Consider the following 23999-nt stretch of genomic DNA (forward strand, 5'->3'; position numbering starts at 1 on the left):
CCCCTCAGCCCCCTGGGGGGTCAGCCCAACCATTTGTACAATTTCGAATCCCCACCACCTAGGGATGCTTCCAGTCAAATATGGTTGATATCCACTTCTAAGTTCCAGAGAAGAAGTCGCTTAAAGCAATATAGCCAAATTGACCCCTTTTGGCCCCGCCCCTCAGCCCCCTGGGGGGTCAGCAACACCATTTGTACAATTTTGAATCCCCACCACCTAGGGATGCTTCCAGTCAAATTTAGTTGAATTACAATCAGTGGTTAAGAAGAAGAAGCCGTTTAAAGTAATTGTTGACGTACGGCCGGACGGCCGGACGGGCGCAACGGTATGGCATAAGCTCACCTCGGTCCTTCGGACCAGGTGAGCTAATAATAAATGGAGTGAAACCAATAAGTCCCCCACTTTGTTTGGGGGACTTAATAATAAGGAACGTAGCAAAAACAATATGTTCCCAAACTTTGTTTGGATGACATAATTGTAGTGAAACTGGAAATTTTGACCCTCCCCTCAAACCCGGTATCTATAATTAACAAACGTATTTTTTTTTTTATCTCTCCCCAATTTCTAGTAACTATTGTTTCTTGGGTCTCAGTTCTCAGGAACTTTGCCTCTCACACTGGTTCTTATAACCATAGTTACTCCACATCAAGGATGTTTTTCTCTATCCCTGCCCCTGTAACTACATTTATCTGACTTCCAGTAACTTTGATATCTCCCTTTTGACCTTGTAACATTAGTTACCTTACTCCCAGAAACACTTTTTTTATCTCCCTTTTCACCTTGTTACCACAGTTACCTGACTCCCAGGAGAGCTTTAACATCTCCCATTTGACCTCGTAACCATAGTACCCCGACTCCCAGGAGAGCTTTAACATCTCCCATTTGAACTCGTAACCATAGTTACCTGACTCCCAGAAACTTTAATATCTCTCACTATTATTATTGCAATCATAGTTACCTGACTCCGAGGAACTTTGGTCTCTCTCCTGGAGCAGTACATTCTGATTCCTGCTTCAAACTCATCACATGGTTGATAGAGAGGACGGTGGCTGCTACGAACCAAGGGAGCCCCAACAGGGAGCAAACCATGATCAACAGAGCTACGATGAACAGGTCAAGGTGGTAGCCCTTCCCTTTCTGAAACCAACAAAAGCACATTTTCAGAGGTTACGAACGTGTCAGTAAAACAGGTCCAATGGGCCTAAAATCTCCCTCATATTGTTTTGTCTATCATCTCATGAAGTAGACGTTTAGAGTTCACTCTATCTACTAGCAAGCTCAGGGAAGTTTTTAATTATTTCTTGAATGCTTTGAAATGGGAAAACTGCATTTTACTTCACCGGCCAAAGCAGTAAGACAAGGTAGTCTATAGCATACTTAGGAGAGAGACCCCCGATTTTGGACCCTTAAAATTAGTAGTTTAAACCAGAGAATTTTCTTAACTACTCCTTTATTCTAAGATCTAATGATCTCATCTGAGAAAACAACTCAAACTATGTCATTGTAAAGGGTTATTTTGACTCTAGGGGATATATACACACGTTGTATTTATGTGTTAATTTTGAGCATGCATCATCACCCTCATAGAAATTTCAGGAAGTATGCCATAGCGTCAATACCTTTCTACACAAACGCTGTGTAGGGATTGCCTCCCTTTGCTCATACTGATTTAAACATGCTGGGGTTTAACAATGCATATGTTCATATCATTCCCATCAAATATATCAAATCTTAAAAGACTTTGTTGAAAATTGTTTAACCAGTTGCAGTCACAAGTTTCTAACATGCTGGTGGATTATTAAAGGTGAAAACTGTCAAAATATATAACCCAATATTCCTTTTCTGAACAAATGCATGCACATATGATTCCTATCACACACAAAATCTCAAAATATTCGGCAGAAATCTGGGACAGAGGGAATTATAAAAGATATATGAGCGGCATGATGCCATTATACACTCAATTTTTGGCAGGTCTATGTTTTCAAGTATATTAATAGGAAAGTATTGACATAATGACATACCATCATCGGGTCAATTTCTTTCATAACTATCTGTGAAGGTACGAGATTGAACCTCTATTTTTTATACCCTGATGATTATATAGAATTTATTGAACAATTCTTAAATATATCAATTTTCTCCATTAACAATTTAGAGTTATCTACCTTTAGCTTGTTCTCCTTTCTGTTGACAATGACAGCGGTAATCTGCTGGTCCATGAAAATCAGAATGGTTGCCAACAGTGACGGAACGATAGCAGCAATAATAGTCCACCAGGGATTCTTACCGACAGGATTAATCACCCATGCTCGACCTGGCTTGGTGGGCTAAACACAAAAACATTAAAACATTCAACCGTACTGGCCCTTTATGGTACGTAAAACACAAAAGTATAAAATGGAAGACCAATCCGTGCCCTTATAGTTGAATACTGTTCATGTTGAAGTGGATATATTCGTGTGGCAATGTTTGCATTGTGACTCTGTAAACTGATCGTGATGCAGAAATGTTCCCTTTGGTAATGATTTTAAAACCTCTTCATTCTGTTTGCACCTATGATCTATATGATGTATAATTTAACATTCGTTTGTAAGTCTGATTGTGCACATTTGCTTAATGCTAAAAACAAGCATTTCCACACTGCCGAAATTTGCACTTTTACTGTATAATATGGCTGTATACTGCTGTATATTTTCACTGCAGTTAAAAATAAATTAAAAAAGGGTGAATTTATCACAACAGTTAAAATAAGTACACAGTATACTATACATAGTAATAACATCTGAAGGGCGAAGTTAACACTGCGCGAAAACAGACCTTACCAGTTAATGGCAAATATCTGACAGCGCAAGGTTCCCCAGTAAACAGTATCCAAACCAAAAACTGAGATCAAAAGGAGATCAGCTGACAAAGATCTGAATAGACAGTATCTGGAATAGGGTCGGAACAATCTACCAACACAGCTGACAAAGATCTGAATAGATAGTATCTGGAATAGGGACGGAACAATCTACCAACACAGCTGACAAAGATCTGAATAGATAGTATCTGGAATAGGGACGGAACAATCTACCAACACAGCACTACATTTAGGGCTAGTTAGGAAAGTATCGAAGTGAATGCTTTCTCTGCCTATTAGTTGGCGAACTACAAAATGGCGTCACAACGGTATGAATGAAAATGCTAGGGGTCGCTGCCAAAAACATTTGCATATGAATTAAATGTGAATGAATGAAATCCATATAAGGAGATATCAGCTACCATATAAGGACCGAAAGACTATATAAAGTCATAGGTGGCGTAAGTATCTACTGTGCAATTCCATGTTTAGGAAATTTCGTAGCATGCGCATGTGTCAAAAATTATGATATTACCCACAATTCAAAAGTATGCATGTCATTACTAAAAATTTATTTCAAAAGTATACATGTTTTTAGCTTTGAAAGAAAATGGATTCTGAAAGGCGATATGTTTCTATAAGAGTGATAATTTTGCTATAATACAAATATATTAAAGCATGATTACTTTTCATTTTGACCTAATAACACTTGTGAAAATATACATATTGCGCATTCTTTAAAATTGAACAAGATGTAGGATATAGACTTACAGCAAAGTTGTCGGGGACTTCCAGTTTTGGTGTTCCTAATCCAAAGCCGGCATCTATCGCCACCATAGACATGATAGCAATCAGAACAGCGAAGTCACTGATTATACTTCGTACCTGTAAGCAAAGTCACTGATTATACTCCGTACCTGTAAGCAAAGTCACCGATTATACTTCGTACCTGTAAGCAAAGTCACTGATTATACTTCGTACCTGGAAGCAAATTCAAATCGTTCAGCAGAAGAAACAATATATGCTTGATGTTATGGACCTCTGTTAGTTACAGTGATGGCAATAGGATCCAAGGTTCAGGGTTCGAATCCTGGCCCCATATTCATGAAACCGTACTAGTGCTCAAATGTGGATTTTGTGCTCAAGCTGACTTTCTTGTTACTTGCTTCAATTACGTTACACAGTAAAAAGTCAAGTGTAAACATTAGAAAAATAAATCGGCCTTAGTCTCTCAAAACATTCTTCCAAATCATTAACAAAATGTGAATTTATATGAATTGATCATGGGAATAACAAATTTGACTTGAGCACAGAATTTGAGTTTGAGCATGAGAACAGTCTTATGAATACAGACCCAGGTCTGGCCCCATAGCATTTTTACATGGACAACACTGTTGCTGAGTTTTGCTATTTCATCTTTATTATTTTTTCATAAAAATTAATACAAGATTAATAAAATCTTTTACCTGTAACTGCGAGATCGGGTTATCTCAGTCGAGGGTTAAGATTCTGTAACAAAATCCCAACCAAGGCATAAGCCGAGGTTGGGATGTTACAGAATCTTAGCCTGAGATCTCGCTCAGTTACAGGTAATTGATTTTTTTCTCTCGCACCTTTTAGTTTGAAAAGAACTATTCAGTTTTAATAAAAAACTATCCAGCCTTGGGCCTCAAATGATAATGACCTCTTCACTACTAAAGCTACATTTGAATGCTTCCGCGTAAAAATGTAGTCCGTCCTCGCATAGATTACAACGTATTTCACAGTGTAGATTATATTTTATCTACAACATCAAATATCTCACAACATCAAAACTATACATAAAACGACAAAACAGAACATTTATAATGCAAATTGCCAATTTCAAGCAGTTAACGCGCGGATGAATACATCGCAGTGTAAAAATTCTGCGAAATGTCACGTAAAGGTACAAGACAGATCGAACGAGATAGAAAAATCTAGCATGGGGTATAACATGGGATATCTCTGTCTGAGGTGCGAGAAATGTTTGTTTTTTCAGAATTCATTTGACAAGAACAAAATAAGAACATTTATAGTAGGCTATTGGACTTGAAACAAAATAGGTTCATGAGTACTAATTAACCCTTTCACCCCTGATGTCACATTTGAACCTTACCAAATCAAAGACTGGGTAAGTCCAGTTTTAAAATGTAGGGTGAATGAGTTAAAGGGACTTTACTATAACAAGTAAAGTCTTTGTCAGTGTACAAAAGACTGAAATCAATCTTAAGAGACAACTTGCTACCAAAACTTACAAAGCTTGGGAAGAATGCACTGTTTCTCATCGACTTGAGGGAGTAAGCTAGAGTAAAGGTTCCGATGAAGAGGAGAATGGAGAGGAAGAAGACATCAGCTTTGTATTCAATACAACCCTCCCCAACCAGTTTCCCTTCCAGGTCGTTACAGTCCATCTTGGTGAAGTTGGACCATTGCCTGGTCCTGCCCTCAATGGGATACATATAAGTCAGGTTAGTGGCGTTATTGCTGACGAGACAGTCACACGGGTAGAAGAGGTTTGGGTGAAAGTTGATGGGGTACTTGTCTTTGATGTTGATCACTTTGGCAATGGCTTCCTTGATGAAGATCAGCGAGATCAGAAGCGCGAAACTCTCCTCCGTAAATCTTGTGATGTAACGCACAAGAGCGCTGAGATCAAAAGCTGTCATAACAATGAGGATGAGTCCAGTCCACATTCCTATCCAGAACCTCAGTTCCAGGTAGTCTAGCCCCATATCACTGGCAAAATAGCAATACACACAAATTATTTCCCTTCACATTAATGGTAAAACAACAGTTATCCTCCCTTTATACTATCACACATGTTATTGCCATTCAAGGATCCCTGTCCCTATTGCACTGTGGTTTTCCCGCACATACAGTAACTTTTCCTTAATTCCATGTTAGATGTAAGTGTAGCACAGCTGTGCCGGGACACTTCAGTAGCCCAGGTAGCACATTCCATTAGAGCGATAGAATAGCAATCTGAAGGTCAGAGTTTGAATCCTGGTCTAGCCCCCCTGAATTTTGTATATTCCGATCACTGTTGTTGATTATATATATTATGTATTTTTTCAGTTTTCCAAAAAATGCTGCAATGTATCGGTTTTCTTTTCAGAAATGATTCATCAAAGCTATAGTCATGCTGGAAAAGGTCATTTCCAATGCCTTGTTACAGTTTTTGGCAGTGGTATGGGGATCCTTAATGTAATAAGAATACACAACAGTTATCCCCCTTTACATCAACAGTTATCCCCCTTTACATCAACAGTTATCTCCCTCAACAGAAATTTCATATGTTTCCTGCATTTCTGATGCATCTATTCATATTTTTAAGATATAATTAACAGTTATATTTTGAAATGCAAAATTATTCAAGCAGTAACCTATATTACAGCACTATCTGTATATAAATCAAACCTGTCCTCTAGAATCATCTAGTAGGACTGAATCTGCCCAGATTGTCGACACTGTATATATCCCTCGACTGTCAGTATCTGAATTTGAGATATTTTAACTTTCTATCTTCCAGATTTACAGTGTCCACATGCTTGCCAACTCTCCCTATTTTGAACCCTAAAATTTAGCATTTTCAAATAGTGAATTTGTTTAACTATTCCTGTTTTATAAGATCTGATGATTTTATCTGAAAGAACAGCACAAAAGATGTGTGTACAAACACATGTTTGTGGTTTTAATTCGGAGTATGCGTAATCTCCCCCATGGAATATTTAATTCGGAGTATGCGTAATCTCCCCCATGGAATATTCAATTCGGAGTATGCGTAATCTCCCCCATGGAATATTATATTCTGGGTATGCTTAATCTCCCCCATGGAATATTTAATTCTGAGTATGCGTAATTTCCCCCATGGAATATTTAATTCTGAGTATGCCTAATCTCCCCCATGGAATATTTAATTTGGAGTATGCGTAATCTCCCCCATGGAATATTTAATTCTGAGTATGCGTAATCTCCCCCATGGAATATTTAATTCGGAGTATGCCTTATCTCCCCTATGGAATATTTAATTCGGAGTATGCCTAATCTCCCCCATGGAATATTTAATTCGGAGTATCCCTAATTTCCCCCATGGAATATTTAATTCGGAGTATCCCTAATCTTCCCCATGGAATATTTAATTCGGAGTATGCGTAATCCCCCCCATGGAATATTTAATTCTGAGTATGCCTAATCTCCCCCATGGCATATTTAATTCTGAGTATGCCTAATCTCCCCCATGGAATATTTAATTAGCAGTATGCGTAATCTCCCCCATGGAATATTTAATTCGGAGTATGCGTAATCTCCCCCATGGAATATTAAATTTGGCATATGCCTAATCTCCCCCATGGAATATTTAATTTGGAGTATGCCTAATCTCCCCCATGGAATATTTAATTAGGAGTATGCGTAATCTCCCCCATGGAATATTTAATTCTGAGTATGCCTAATCTCCCCCATGGAATATTTAATTCGGAGTATGCCTAATCCCCCCATGGAATATTTAATTCCCCAATGATTTATTATTTTAAGTTGGCAAGTATGTATCCATACAATTGTGTTACAAACTTCTTACACCAGCTTTACTCACTGGCAGAACTGGAATGTGATCGTCTCAAATACCAGTACTGGTCCTGTGCTGCCGAGGATTGTCAGAGGCTGTCCGGCACAGAGGGCATAAACTACACCGCAGATAGCTCCCGCAAGTATACTCTCAAACGCCGCCTGAAATCCAAAATCATACAACAATTACATGAATGAGATCAGTGTCATTCTGATGCTTCTCCTGCCGCCTCACATGACATTAGACCTTCATAGGAACCAAACGCAGCCACATCAGCTTGTTTTTGTATTAACATTTGTACTGATGATACAGACACTTCAATACTGCAAATAGGGGTTTCTAATATTAAGACCACTAATAATAATAAATTTAGAAATAAATATTGGCTTCATTATAATCATATACCATATGTAAAACCAATTTGCATTCATACCAGCATGAAAATTGTAATAAAATCTGTTGTATGGAGCTGTTTGCCATCGTACAGCCATGATAGTGACCTCCCAAGACTGTTTTACCAGTATGGTACCATGGTGCTATATAATTTTTACCACACTCCATCAATAGTTTGTTCTCGAACATATTTATAGTATTAAAAAAGCTACTTTGCTTTAGTACTACATGTAGTAACTCATTCACCCCTGAAATTTCATAATGAATTATTCCATCCTTTGAATTGGAAGAGTTCAAATGTGTCTTCAGGGGTGAATGTATGGTTGCAATCAAACTGCAGTTCAGTGGTAATAACACTTTTAGAATTGTCAGCCTATAGGGATATGTATTGTTTCTGTAGAGCAGCAACATGTCTCAAGCTCTATGGTTACACAAACTCACCATGTTGTTATTTGTGGCGTCACCAAGAAGACCTCCAAACGTGATGATGGGCGTCAGACACGCGAAATATAAGAACACAAATGAGGCTATACACTGTACATGTAGAACGTCCTTGAAGTCACTACCATAGAATGGAACCTTCCTCTTCACATCGTCTATCAGACCTCCAAAAAACCTGCGATCAGAAAATATCTATCAGACCTCCAATTTTATGTAAGGGCTAGTGAAAATACAGTGTTGAATGTTTACAATGAAAAATAGGTCAGACAAGCAGAATTATACAAAGCCTGCCTGTGGGCTAGTACACTAAATATGATCTGATACCCGTAATAGGTTATACAAAGCCTGCCAGTGGGCTAGTACACTAAATAGGATCTGCATACCCGTAATATGTTCTTATTTACACTCTGATATTGCAACAATTCAGTTGGGTGCAGTTTACATAAATATGTCAGAATCGCAATCTCTTGTAAAATTATGTAAATAAAAGATAATGGTCATTTTGAAAAGTGATATTAAATTAAAAGTGATATCAAATTTGTAAAATATTAAATTGAATTTATAATGAAGTAATTTGGTAACCATTTTAAGTAATCAAATTTTGATTAAAATAAGATTTTTTCACATGGGCATGGTCTTGGTCACAGATGAACTTTGACCCCATTATGCATACTGACCTGCCTGTTCGTTGGAGACAGGGGTCATCACCGTGGGATTCCTCTACTTCCTCCTCAAACTCGGCTTTTCCTGATGGGGTCAGACCTGATGGCGCTGTCTTACGACTTGTCTGTAGGGGGAACATATACGTTTAAAGTTCAATCCAAATTAAGACAGCAGGAGACAACAAACGGTTTTAATTAAATCTTAATTTACGCACCATGAGTCCATACAAATTACAAAATATTTAAATTCAAACTAGTTGAAATGTCATACCTGTGATGGAACACTTTGTGGTGGTTCAATACGGATACTGGGATCCCATTCGCCAGGGGGCAGCACCGTCACCTGGTCCAGGAACTCGTCAATACCGGCAAGCAAGTCCTCACGGTTTCTGGCGTGATATGCCACGTCATGGAACACCTATAGAAAATATACAAAAAACATGTCTATTCTATGAAACAAATTCATGTACCACTGAAGAAAAGCATGAGTGTCATTAACTGTGATAAAAATAAGAGGCCCAGAGGGCCTGTATCGCTCACATGTTTCTTTTGTTACATGAAACTGACATATAGGTAACTTTAGACCAAATTTGGTAACAAGAAAACAAGACATTTCAACGGTTCTGAAGATTTTGTTGTTCGAAATTTGAAATCTTAATTTTAAAGATTTAACCTATGTTGACTTTGACTCCGGCTAGCACTTAAAGTTTACCTTTGACCTCATTACTGTAGGAAATAAAACAATTCACACAGCTGGTCTACATAACATACCCAAGTATCATAGTATCATGACTCTAGACCAAATGGTTCTTAAGGTCATCCATGGTACCTATACTAGCCAAATATCATGAACCTGGGTCTAATGGAACTTGAGAAGATTGTTAAACCTTTTAACCCATGTTGACCTTTGACCCCCCGACTAGCACTTAAAGTTGACCTTTGACCTCATTACTGTAATTCAGAAAAAGATTTGCACAGCTGGACTACATAACATACCCAAGTATCATGACTCTAGTCCAAATGGTTCTTAGGATAATATTGTTTAATTTTTTTAACGAATTTGCCGCCTGTGACCTTGAAAGTAGGTCAAAGTCATTTTAATGAGGAAACTTTATAGCACTCCATCTCAGGTACCTACTGGCCAAATAATATGACCCTAGGTCCTCCAGCTCTTCAAAAGGAGTCTTTTAAAGAAAAAGTTGACGGATGAAAACGGACGGGCCGATGCCGCAGTAATGAGGGTTCTAAAGGACATATGCTATATCAGATATTTTACAATGATTATCTCCCTTTGGTAATTCATAATGTCTGAATCCATAAATCTGAATTTACATAGGATGAAATTTGTCAATTTCTTGCAGCAGAACTCTTTAATAAAGGAGCTTATAATACAGTAGGGTACCCTGTAACCTTAAGTAAAAGCTTTTCAAACAGGTCACATAAAACCTGTAATCTAAAAAGATTGTCTGTGAAAGTAGGTTTGATATAAACATACTTCAAATGACGCAGGAAAGATAAAGGACTCACCTCATCTGACATAAGGGTTGCTATTGAGCGACCGATCTCATGGAACTTGTTTTGGTTGCCCTTGGGTCCCAAGAGGAAAAAGATGAACTTGGTAGGAACAGGCACCTCTGTGAGGTCGCCCATCAGTTGAGGATGAAGTAATCGAGTGAAGCCTACGATTGGGTAGTTTAGGAAATCAACCTCACCCACAAGAATATTAGCCGCCTCAGCTTCTTTAGGAATTTTCTTCATGAAATGCATGTTCAGCTGAAATATGGAAAATGTTTCAAACATGCAATTAAAGTTATTTTGACACAGGACATCAATTTAGTTTCTTAATAGATTCAGTTTCTGTCTTCTAATAAAACTCAGTTCTGTAAGGAAAATAAGAACATTATGTTTTCTAGCATTATCTGTGTAACTTGTCAGCTAGACTATTTATGATCGGTCAGCTATGTTGTACTCCACTAATGCATTGTAGCTACATACTTCGTTTAATAAATCAGAGGAAGTAGCTGACCAGAACTACGTCACAGTTACTAACACTTAATCAACATGTACACAAACGGAAACTGTTGAATCATAAGTCATTTACAATCACACATATACAAAACTTAAATTTCAGTAGAAAAATTCCTAAACAGTTTCTTGTGGCTTTCCTTCTAGAATTAGACAAGAGTAAATATTTCATTTGTGAAATTTACTACAAACATACGAAGTAGGATATTCTGAAGATAACACCAAAACAGTTGAAGCTTGAGTAAGAACGGAGTTAAAACAATCAAAAGCAGACCATTCTTCACACTCCTGGTCTCCGAAAGATTCTATTGGCTAATGCTACAAATTAAACATGCTGTGTAAAAAGCAAAACATAGTTACTGTGCACAAACATTATGACTGGTGGAAAGATAGGTTTAACAGTAGACCCTGATACAACTGGTCCTGATAAAAATCTTAACTGCAATATTTCTGATTCATATCCAATGTCCTAGAGATAACTGTTCTTTATAAACAACATTTCTTACATACAATATATCACTGTTACTTATAAACAATGTTACTTATAAGCAATGTTACTTATGAACAATGTTACTTATAAATAATGTTACTGATAAACAATGTTTTTTATTAACAATGTTACTTATAAGCAATGTTACTTATAAACAATGTTACTTATAAACAATGTTTCTGTTTAACAATGCATGGTCATTACAAGCAATGTTACTTATAAGCAATGTTACTTATAAACAATGTTACTTATAGGCAATGTTACTGATGAACAATGTTTTTTTTATTAACAATGGTCATTATAAGCAATGTTACTTATAAGCAATGTTACTTATAAACAATGTTACTTATAAGCAATGTTACTTATAAACAATGTTTCTGTTTAACAATGCATGGTCATTATAAACAATGTTACTGATTAACGATGGTCTTTTTTAAGCAATGTTACTTATAAGCAATGTGTCCAATATATTTATATTTTCTGTTCCTGATATATATATACATTTTCCACATTATATACATTTTGTTTATACTTATAACTTTAATAGAATTTTTCATTTTGTTGACTTCTTTCTGAATAAACACATACATTGTGAATATATATAAAGTTCATTCATAGTGTTTATTGCAGGTAAAACACATTTGTTATTCATCTCCAACCAATAAACATTTCAAAAGTTATTCCATGTCTCAAATTCATTAAATTCAGTCATTAATAGGTGCTAGATACAGTGTGTTATTTTCTACATAATGATTTTTTCTTTGATTTTCCTTTTTTAATACAACGTGCGTATATATGTATATTATATATTTATATATGGTTTATTTTGTATATTATATATATATATGGTTTAGTTTATTTTTATTTTAGTTTATGTGGCTGTAACAAAGGCAAATGATTTCACAGTACACACAATTTATGTAATATAAGATTGCATGCAAAATCTTTTCTCTTGATACAGGCATATACCAAAACTGGAAACCCCGGTTATGTAAACTGTAGATCAAACAGAAGTATGATACAGTCATTATACTGTAGATCAAACAGAAGTATGATACAGTCATTATACTGTAGCGCTCTTTTCTGGCATTGTCAACATTAATAGGATGTTATTATATATTGTGTCATGATGATTTTGCTATCTCTTGAGATTTTACATTACTTTAATTTTTTGAAAGAAAAAAGATGTTTCCTCTGACCTAAAATTTGTAAAAAAAAATCGTGTTCAGATTACTTTCTTGTAGATATGCCAAAAAAGATGCAAGAGTAGATAAAAAGAAGGTTATAAGCATGTCTAAATGATCTATTTGACAAAAATCTAAATATAGTTAATTGGAATAATTTTGATATCATTACATTTGGTGTATCTGTTGATTGGTACAGAATTGCTAAATTAAACACTCCATATATATCCATACCTAGCAGGTAAAAAATGCTATAAATGTTGTAAATCTCTCAAATATTCACAGTGGATAGCCAAAGTGTGGAAGATCAACTTGTATAAACATTGATGCTTATTACTAAAGGACTAGTACCAATCAACAGCTGCATCTCAATATTACAGTTATCTGTTTAACTTTAGCTTCTTTAATGAGAGTCGGAATAACAAAGATATTGTTCAAAACAAACTTAGCCTTTATTCTTCAATAAAACGTGTCAGAAAAATGTAAGACACAGAAATCAGATTTTTATACACAAAATTGAACAACCTATTCAGGGCAAAGTGTCATTCATCAGCAACACCAAATTATCCCAATTTACGATATAGGTATATTGTATACAAATTGAAATACAGTGGTGAAAAAGCGCCAAATATCAGCAATGCCAAGATATCTCGATTTACGATAATTTTGTCGGAGGTGTGTCACCGTATACCTTGGTATGGTTATCATGGTGAGTCGCATGTTCTGACGAACCCGTATACCTCACGTCCAACAACGATCGCTTTGGTTAATAGAGGGCAAAGTAATAAACCAAAATAAATATACACAAACGAAATCACAGAAACTTCTTGAATATGTATGTACATTGAATATCAACACACAAAGATTCTGTATTGCTGAGAGTTAATTTCCCCCACACATTGTACGGTTATTGGTGATACATATACAGTAACATAGAATTACCCCTGTACATACATGCCATAACTTTCCGGTGCAAAATAGTGAGATCAGTCAGTGATTTTGTTTTAGTATGATTTGGTCAAAAATAGTGAGATTTTTTCTCTGGATTAGTGAGAAATTTGTGAAACATTTAAAACAGAAATAATAACAAAGGTATTATGTCATTTGGTCTACTCTGAAGCCTCTTACAAATTTGTTGGAACGAAAATTGGAGATTTATTGATATTTTAAAGAATTTTAGGGCATTTACGCATGACATAAGGTCCAGATAGGCTATCAACATTTAAAAGTAAATATATCACAAAACTTTCATCAAAGTCAAAAAATAATAATAATTAAAAGAAGTCAAAATTTAAAAGGAATATCCATATTAACCCAGGTTAGAAGAAATAATTAATCTTTATTTGTTGAAAAGTAAAACTGAACAACAAATAGGTTTATTTTTTCACACATCCAATTGTGAAGAAAATTGTTTTCTTGTGCTTTTATGTGCTCAATCCCATCCCAACAACGAGAGCATAAATTTGGGATTCATTGTCAGTGTCCCGTTTTGATTTTATAGTCACTACTGAGATTTCTGTTTTGGTAAACATGCTTTTGATTATAATGAACAAACAGCTCTTATGTGACTGTTAAATGTTTATACCCACTGTCATCACATGTTTATTAGCAACTAGCCCTAACTGGTGAGGGATCCCTGATTTAAATGCTTAACAGTTCAGCATCGGAGAGCAATTGCAAGTAACTAAACTATGCGCTGAAGAATCAGCTGCCATTCACAATTTCACAACTATGCTGCTAATTGGCCTGGCCTGTAATTTAAGTGGCTGGCCTGTGACTTTAGACCTCTCAGTGACCAATGTCAGTGTGAATACATGTAGCTATTGTTTATTCACTAAGATTGACCAAACTTTGTTTCTTTTCGTGAGACCAATTGAAATTCATTAGAAATGTGTTCCACGCCATGGGGATTTTTTCTGTAGTAATTTTCGTGAGTATCGCGCTCAAATCTTTAGATATGGCATGTACGCCTGTAACCAGTCGTATCAGACACATGTTATCAACATAAGTGATATGACATCACACCAATAGTATCTGAACGTTTTGTCCTGAATCACACCAACACTCAAAGAGCAAAGCAGACATTGATGGTTATAGTACCACACCATGGTGAACAGTGACATGTGAAGAATGATAATGGGATGATTCGATATTTGATCTTACTGACAACCAAAGTGATGACTTTACTCACGACTACGATGACTATCTTACTGACAACCAAAGTGATGATGACCTTACTCACGACTACGATGATTATCTTACTGACAACCAAAGTGATGATGACCTTACTCACAACTACGATGACTATCTTACTGACAACCAAAGTGATGATGACCTTACTCACGACTAGGATGACTATCTTACTGACAACCAAAGTGATGACCTTACTCACGACTACGATGACTGTCTTACTGACAACCAAAGTGATGATGACCTTACTAACGACTACGATGACTGCCTTACTGACAACCAAAGTGATGATGACCTTACTCACGACTACGATGATTATCTTACTGACAACCAAAGTGATGATGACCTTACTCACAACTATGATGACTATCTTACTGACAACCAAAGTGATGACCTTACTCACGACTACGATGACTATCTTACTGACAACCAAAGTGATGATGACCTTACTCACAACTACGATGACTGTCTTACTGACAACCAAAGTGATGACCTTACTCACGACTACGATGAATATCTTACTGACAACCAAAGTGATGATGTCCTTACTCACGACTACGATGACTGTCTTACTGACAACCAAAGTGATGACCTTCCTCACGACTACGATGACTATCTTACTGAAAACCAAAGTGATGACCTTACTCACGACTAGGGTGACTATCTTACTGACAACCAAGGTGATGACCTTACTCACGACTAGGATGACTATCTTACGGCCAACCAAGGTGATGACCTTACTCACGACTAGGATGACTATCTTACGGCCAACCAAGGTGATGACCTTACTCACGACTAGGATGACTATCTTACGGCCAACCAAGGTGATGACCTTACTCACGACTACGATGACGATCTTACTGACAACCAAAGTGATGATGACCTTACACACAACTACGATGACTGTCTTACTGACAACCAAAGTGATGATCTTACTCACGACTACGATGACTATCTTACAGACCACCAAAGTGATGATGACCTTTCTAACAACTACGATGACTATCTTACTGACAACCAAAGTGAGGATGACCTTTCTCACAACTACGATGACGATCTTACTGACAACCAAAGTGATGACCTTACTTACGACTACGATGACTATCTTACTGACAACCAAAGTGATGACCTTACTCACGACTACGATGACTATCTTACTGACAACCAAAGTGATGACCTTACTCACGACTAGGATGACTATCTTACTGACAACCAAGGTGATGACCTTACTCACGACTACGATGACTATCTTACTGACAACCAAAGTGATGATGACCTTACTCACGACTACGATGACTATTTCAGTGACCTTTCTAAATGGCTTGTGTGGTGGCCCATGTGATGAGCTTAATGAATAAACCTGTTATATGATCTGTAGTGACTGAATTTTGTGATGACTGTTTCCTTAAGTAAATTATCCTAGTTATGACCTCAGTGATGACCTTCATGAATAACTCTTATTATGAACTTGAAGAATGAACCTAATGATGACTCTAGTGAATATTTAAGTGTATGACACTAGTTAATAATCCTAGTGATGACTCTAAAGAATATTTAAGTGTATGACACTAGTTAATAATCCCAGTGATGACCCCTAGTGAAAGTCCTTGTTGAATGGCCTTAATGAATGACTGACCCTAAGGATGACCTTAGTGACCCTACTGATGAGTATTAGGTGACTTAATATCGTGAATAATCCTAGTGAATGACCTTTCTGATGACCTTACTGAATAACCTCAGTAAATGACCCTAGTGATGACCGTAGTGATGACCTTTAAGTTTGCCACACCACACAAAAATCCTGTTAGATTACTCAGCTCTATAAAAGATTTACCTTCCTATAATACCGCTAAAATGTACAGGTATCTAGAAATTATTCACAATGATTCAGAAATTGATACCTGGGCCTAAGAATTAGTTCCTTTGCCCGATTGGCTGATGAAAATTTAAGGCAAAAACTTCTTTGTCAAAAATATGGAAAAAAGAACCAATTACATAATTCCATTTTAAGATAATAAATATGAAAAAAAATACCTATTTTTATTCTTTCATGGTGCATCAAAAATGATCATTGAGACTATACAAGTGAATCAAATGTTTTAAGAGTGAAATATTGCTAACAATTAGCAAGAATCTATGTTTATAATTTTTTTTTTTATGATTACATTTCATTTCAACAATTATTTTTAGTGAAAAAATCAAAAAGATAAGATAGCAGGAGAAGCGTAATAGTTTTCTACCAACCTATATTTACAGTTTTTTCTAACAATTCACTAAATCTCATCTCTCTAAACCATACAAGATCTACTTCAAGTTTTATTTTCAGTTAGATGAAGGGAAGCTATTCTGTCCTAAGGAGGGGAGATAACTGTGAGCTACATACCTTGTGACTGGAGGAGTGCTCCAGGACATCCGAGCTTCCGTTATGGTTCAGGATGGCTGGCTGTGTGGCGTGGTGCTCTATCCGTGGTGTGCTATTGTTGCGTTGTAGATTGTTAAAGTTTGGTGTACTTTTAGCACCTGGTAATCCAACTGAAATTGAATACCACACAAAACACAATTAGTCCAAGGTAGAATTAATTAATTTTATCCTTAGAATTGAGAATTTCAGAAGATACTAAACAGTTTTATACTGATTGGAATTTTTCTCAACAGATGTAATTACGATTACTTAAACACGCCTACTTTTTCTGTATTCCTCTAACAAAACAACTATTCTGTACAACCTGTTACTAAGCAACACTTATATAATTATTTTATCAAGACAGGTTATGATCTGTTTGACAGGTAACTATATAAATATGTATATAATTAGCTGAAATATACAACCATATGACATACTCTATAGCTGATACAACTTAGTCATTTTCTAAAACTACCTGCAGAAGAAACTATTAAAATATTATAAAAATATTATAAAAGAAATATCTACTTATTTATTTACTAGTTCAGATCCCTCGAGCTGACATAACAATATTTGAATTATGTTTTCTTTATTTTATATTTAAAAAAAAAAAAAAATAACAGTTCAGCTCCATGTATAATTACTATAGACAAACTGCTGAAATGTTTATTTTGCTAAAGATCAAATCAAAGATCTGTGACGATAAAAACGCAATTATTCTGTATACATTGAATTAAAAGTAGTTGAACAACCTCAGATTTAAAATTATATCGCAATACATTTATATAATTGCTTCACTTAGTGCAATAACATTTATGCAAACTAGCTAAATTAACTCAGAAAATAACAAGCTATCACAACATAATCCTGATATGCAAACAAATAACAATCTAAATCAATATTCTGCTCTAATGTACAACAAGCACGTTCCCTAGCACTAAGTATTGTTAATGCTAATTATCATACAACAATGTTCCCTAGCACTAAATATTGTTACTGCTAATTATCAAACAACAATGTTCCCTAGCAGTAAATATTGTTACTGCTCATTATCATACAACAATGTTCCCTAGCACTAAATATTGTTACTTCTCATTATCATACAACAATGTTCTCCCGCACTAAATATTGTTAATGCTAATTATCATACAACAATGTTCCCTAGCGCTAAATATTTTTACTTCTCATTATCATACAACAATGTTCCCTAGCACTAAATATTGTTAATGCTAATTATCATACAACAATGTTCCCTAGCACTAAATATTGTTACTGTTCATTATCATACAACAATGTTCCCTAACACTAAATATTGTTACTGCTAATTATCATAGAACAATGTTCCCTAGCACTAAATATTGTTACTCCTAATTATTATACAACAATGTTCCCTAGCACTAAATATTGTTAATGCTAATTATCATACAACAATGTTTCCTAGCACTAAATATTGTTACTCCTAATTATTATACAACAATGTTCCCTAGCACTAAATATTGTTACTGCCCATTATCATACAACAATGTTCAGAAGATCACTAGCGGATTGGTCAGAAACTGAACACGTCATTCTTTGATTGGTCAGACAACTGTATGCAGTAGGTTTAAGGAACAACACTTAAAATATGGCTGCAAGACTTAGGACTTTATGTAGGATTCCAAATGGAGACAAACTCCGGGTTCATCAAGGGGAGATAACTTTTTCCACTCAACATTAAAAACTCATCATGTCATAGGACCACAGCGGGTTCATCATCAGGTCAGATCTTTTAACTTTGGACTATACTTTGGAGAAAGGCCAAATAAAAAAAAAGTGTCTGTATAGAGTTATTCTCCATCTGTTAATTTTAACAGGAAACTCAAAAAAATATTATTGGTATTAAGACAAGCACATGTAAAGTAAGAACAGCCCTACCTTACCTAATTTTATAATTATTCATAACAATTCCACTATCTACGTATGGATGTTTTTAATAGGACCATACCACCTGTGTTAGAAATGTATAACTTCCTGAATATTGCTTGTCCAATATATATATATGAGATAATCTACAATTATTGTGCTAACCATGTTAAAGTGTATATATACATTGTATGATAATTAATTTCAGAGGAATAACTTTCCAATATCCTATATCAGTGTGTTAGTAGTATTGGTGATACTGAAAATCTATTCCAAAGCATAAAAATCTACTTCTGTATAGTTTGCCCCCATAAAATGCATCAGAATTTCCCTTCCTACATCATGCGGCTCAGAAACTAATTCTTAGAATACACATAATTTTCGCCTTGTCATTCTTTGGAGGATTTGGAACACACGATAACTTGTAACAGCATCTGACTTGACGAAACATCGGCCATCTCTGATTTTAGAACCCTATTTCATCTTACCCCTATCACTTTTTATCTCCTTATTTCAAGATCTAAGAAGGGAGATAACCATTTTTGTGCTTTAAAGGGAGTTAACACTGCAAGTTTTTACACATGAACAACGATGATCTTATTTCAAAGCATTCAAAGGCAGCCAAAGTGCAACAATGACCAGCGAAAAATCTGATTGGTAAAAAAACGGCATTCTTTCATTCAAATTTTGTACTTTTTTTTATTTTAAAAAGCATCCAAAAAATTGAGGACTTCTAAAACAACTAAAACAACAGACAATATCTAAACAGAATATATTCTGTTGAAAACAACTCCAAAACATTGTATTCTCAAAATTTCTATTGAATAAAATAAAGATTCAGTACATCACATATATCTGATACGTTACTAACGTCAGAAATCTGATAATTATTGTCAAATCATCAAATCAGAATAATCAGATATTCAAATTTAATACAGAAATCAAATCACTTTCAAATTCAATGCATTAACAATATGTTGACAAATTCTTTTCTCTTCAATTATGTTGTGATATTAGATTATAAAATTTAAAATTTAGACATGATGATACTTGATCATAGTGTTTTATCTGGTTAATGTCAACATAAGCTTGGTTTATTTGTACTGAATCCTAGTTTAGAACTGATGCAGGGGGGGTGCATGCTATTCTAAATACAGACCATGGTTACTCAACCATGTGTACGTTTAACTGATAAAGAAGGTAAATAAACGAAAACCAAAAAACAGAAAAAATAGGTTTCACCGTCAGCACTTAGGTAATTAATGTCAAGAACGCTTGATGACTTTTTGTCTGCGCCTGGTGGTAAAAGTTCTGAAAATAGGATTATTACCATAGCAACATCACTGTTTCTAGGCAACAATCTAACTACAATAGTATTATAACCATAGCAACATCACTGTTGCTAGGCAACAATCAAACTACAATGTCTATGAAAACTATCAAATTACAATCAAATAGTTTCAGATGATTTTTCTGGAATTCATACAAAATAACTTAGTTTTCAATGTATGTCATCATACTGTTGTTTATCTGTCATTTATAAAATCTGAGCTAACTCAAATTCCTGAATCAACTTCATTATGTTAGTAACAGGTGTAAGTAAAACATATTAAAACATTTCTTATTCTTCTTTTTCACATTCAAAACTTCCTGTAATTTTTAACATTAAACTACACTTAATAAAGTGTAATAATTTTAAACCAAATTGAAGTTTAACTTCACATCTATGTAATAACACATATAACCACATTGTGTTCCGATATATCACCTAAAATTGAACTGTGCAGCTCCGTAACATATATATCATGCCAACAGTGGGGAATCAACACCATTTATAATATTTCTGGATTTTTATATATATATCTAAATTAGAAACTCAATTTGATATTCAATTCTCATAATGCTAATCAACACTTTTTGAATCAAATTAAAATCTTCCTATATCATCTGTATTCTATCAACTAACTGATAAAAAACCAAAACGTACTACCCGGTATGATATATAACGACTTCCTAACAGAGACCATATCATGTAATGACTATAATTTGAATACAATACACACAACAGAGACCTACTATATTGGAAGAGTTTTAATTCTTATTGATCTAAATATACTTGGAGTTTGACAGAATCTAATTCCATTCAAAATCCTGTATTTTGCCCCAATTTGATTTCAGATCTCCCTCCCTCTCTTCAGATTCTTTTTAAAAACTGTTTTACTTCCTTGATTGACACACAAAAAACTACCTACATAACTACTAATAGTTTTAGTATTAGAACCTCCTGGGCTACTATCTTAGTAAACAAACCTGACCTAAATATCCTGTAGCCAGAAAGATAAAATATGCAACACCTTCTACCCAACGTACCTAACCTTTAAAATCAAAGCCAAGACTTAAATCATATTTCCCCAATGCAAGGACGGCGTAAATTCCCCCAAAAGTATAACATATAAAACCTAAAAGCCCCAGTGATTGTAGCTGAACCCTGACCCATCAGCTGAACCCTGACCCTTCAGCTGAACCCTGACCCCTCAGCTGAACCCTGGCCCCTCAGCTGAACCCTGACCCCTCAGCTGAACCCTGGCCCCTCAGCAGCATTGGTACATGCAGCACCCAATGGTCATGACTGTGTGGGATGATTAATTGATTATAAAAAGGAGTGATTTATTAAAGGTTACAGAAGCTTGACTGTATTGATATGGTTCCTGGAGAATATAATTTATTTTTTACATTTTTTATAATAATCGTTGCTGGATATACAAGTCTTTTTCACAAAAAAAGAAATCCTACAGGATCTTGTTGAAGGATTATCAAAGGAATGTTTGTTATTTTGTTTATTTTGAAAGAGTGTGTAAACTCGGTGGGTGTGGGGTGATTAATTATTCATTAAAAGGAAGTATTCATTAAAAGTTATAGAAGCTTGTCTGTTTCAAAATCGCTTCAGCAGAACAACTTTTGTTTTACATAAGACTCCCGTACCTGGTATTACATTTTTACATAAGATTTCCTCCCGTACCTGGTATTACATTTTTATGATATCATTGCAGGATATACAAGTCATTCTCCAAATTCATTCCCTTATTGTCTTGTTGAGTGATTATTTAAAGAATGGGGTTATTGTTTGGTAAAGGGTTGTATATTACAAAAGACACATATTTTATTTTTGGGGATCACATATGAAATATACTATACCTGCAGATTTCATTCCAGTATCGTACAGTGACATAAAAATATTTTTGTGCCTTAATGTCCAAAATTACAACAAAGTGAAATAGTATGTAATCTAAGGGAAAATGTGTCGTGAAATGGAGATGAACTCAGCAGCCGTTTTGGATACATGTGCAAAAAGACAGTTACTATACTACAATCTGATGGTGAAGGTGATAACAGTATTATATCTAGTGGAGAATAGATTTAAAATGAGAGAAAAGGTACTCGAGCAACAACACTGAGGCGTCTGCCCACTACTGGTCTGTATCGTAATGGCATTGGCAGTGTTCTAATAACAAATATTGGCATTTGTATACAATACACGGCCATAGAGAAGTTTTAAGAAGTTGATTCTAGCAGTAGCTATAATACAAACAATACACAACAGGTAATTTTCACAGAATAAAATTTGAAAAAAATATCTGAATCAACACATATAACTTTAAAACTATCTATCTTATCTGTTTTCTACGACACTTGTGTGCTTTACTGCCCAGAGATCTTTACTGCCCAGAGATCTGTCAGTAACTCCATACTACACAGGGTCAGTGTATTTCAGTAGTAGTACTGTGTTAGGTAACAGGTGCTTGTCCTGTACAAAAAATACCGGCACAGACTGATCATTTTCTCCTATTTTTAAAATAATAAAGGCTCAGTTTGTTTTGAACACAAACAGGAATGCTTAGTGGAAATTAGTTAAAAATCCCTATTTGTGTTCAAAAGAAACTTAGCCTTAATAATTCATATCAAACTGATGAATCTTAATCCGAATGTTGTTAAAATAACTTACAAAAGTGCTCAATTTTTTTTGTTTTTGCACATTTTAAACTGTTTTAAAAATTACAGCACTTTAATAAATCAAGTCAGTGAAACTAACCTGTTTGTAAAGTTTAAAGAATTTTAAACAGCGACATATTTGTTCATTCAATAAAGCGGTGATTAAGCACATTGAATATGCTAATTCTGAACAAAGTAGATTTCTAGGCTTGTATATATATCTGTCAACATCTTATTTTGATTTCAGAAGATCTTTTTGAAAGGGCGACCAATATTTTCAAGCCAAATTTTATGTTTAAGTTTTTATTTATATGACGAAATCCAATACTCCTCTTAATAAAAGTTCACTTGAATGATAAGTAATATTTGGTACAGGTTTAATTTTTTTTTTTTTTTTTTTAAAAAGATCAAATTTTATTGCCATGATTAGTTATTTTAAAGGGATATATACTTATTTTTGACATAAATAGGAAATGGAAGATAGATATTTTTTATTCTAGAATTCTAGAACTTTTTGTTTTAAACCATATTCAATTCAAACTTCATTTAAGGACAGTTAAAATTTGACAGTTAAATGAAAAAAAAAAGAAAAAAAGTTACATAAAAAAATAGGGTATATATATATAAACAAGAGGCCCATGGGCCTTAACGGTCACCTGATTTATTTATACAGAGAGTTGATTTTGTTTTTAACATGAACAGAAATATTATTCAAAGTGACAAAAAACAATAAAACCACCTTACTCAATATCTAGCATACAGATTTCAGACTAAAAAGGATTTGAAACTAGCACCTACAGCCCTTGGGGGTAGGGCTGGCTCAAAATTTTCAAAGTATCAAACTGTCAATTCAAGGTTATAATTCCAATCAAGTTATTAACATGTAATATT

At 34.9% G+C, this 23999-nt stretch overlaps 1 protein-coding gene across 11 annotated transcripts in view; it reads right to left on the reverse strand.

Moving 5' to 3' along the window:
• Positions 1 to 23999, reverse strand: part of LOC110456852 (electroneutral sodium bicarbonate exchanger 1-like) — a 112261-nt gene that overhangs the window by 13586 nt on the left and 74676 nt on the right. For 8 of the 11 annotated variants that reach the window (XM_021507860.1, XM_021507861.1, XM_021507863.1 and 5 more), the window contains 12 exons: positions 20361 to 20429; positions 17196 to 17344; positions 13314 to 13382; positions 10451 to 10696; positions 9195 to 9341; positions 8939 to 9048; positions 8262 to 8436; positions 7455 to 7588; positions 5119 to 5599; positions 3614 to 3727; positions 2169 to 2330; positions 959 to 1137 (listed from right to left, as the gene is read on the reverse strand). In XM_021507860.1, coding sequence (XP_021363535.1) covers positions 959 to 1137; positions 2169 to 2330; positions 3614 to 3727; positions 5119 to 5599; positions 7455 to 7588; positions 8262 to 8436; positions 8939 to 9048; positions 9195 to 9341; positions 10451 to 10696; positions 13314 to 13382; positions 17196 to 17344; positions 20361 to 20429 — 2035 coding nt within the window. The remainder of the gene's footprint in view (positions 1 to 958; positions 1138 to 2168; positions 2331 to 3613; positions 3728 to 5118; positions 5600 to 7454; positions 7589 to 8261; positions 8437 to 8938; positions 9049 to 9194; positions 9342 to 10450; positions 10697 to 13313; positions 13383 to 17195; positions 17345 to 20360; positions 20430 to 23999) is intronic. The other 3 variants (XM_021507869.1, XM_021507868.1, XM_021507867.1) reach the window with 2 other exon arrangements.

Source organism: Mizuhopecten yessoensis, unplaced genomic scaffold (genome assembly GCF_002113885.1).
Source record: "Mizuhopecten yessoensis strain PY_sf001 unplaced genomic scaffold, ASM211388v2 scaffold8931, whole genome shotgun sequence".
Lineage (NCBI taxonomy): Eukaryota > Metazoa > Mollusca > Bivalvia > Pectinida > Pectinidae > Mizuhopecten > Mizuhopecten yessoensis.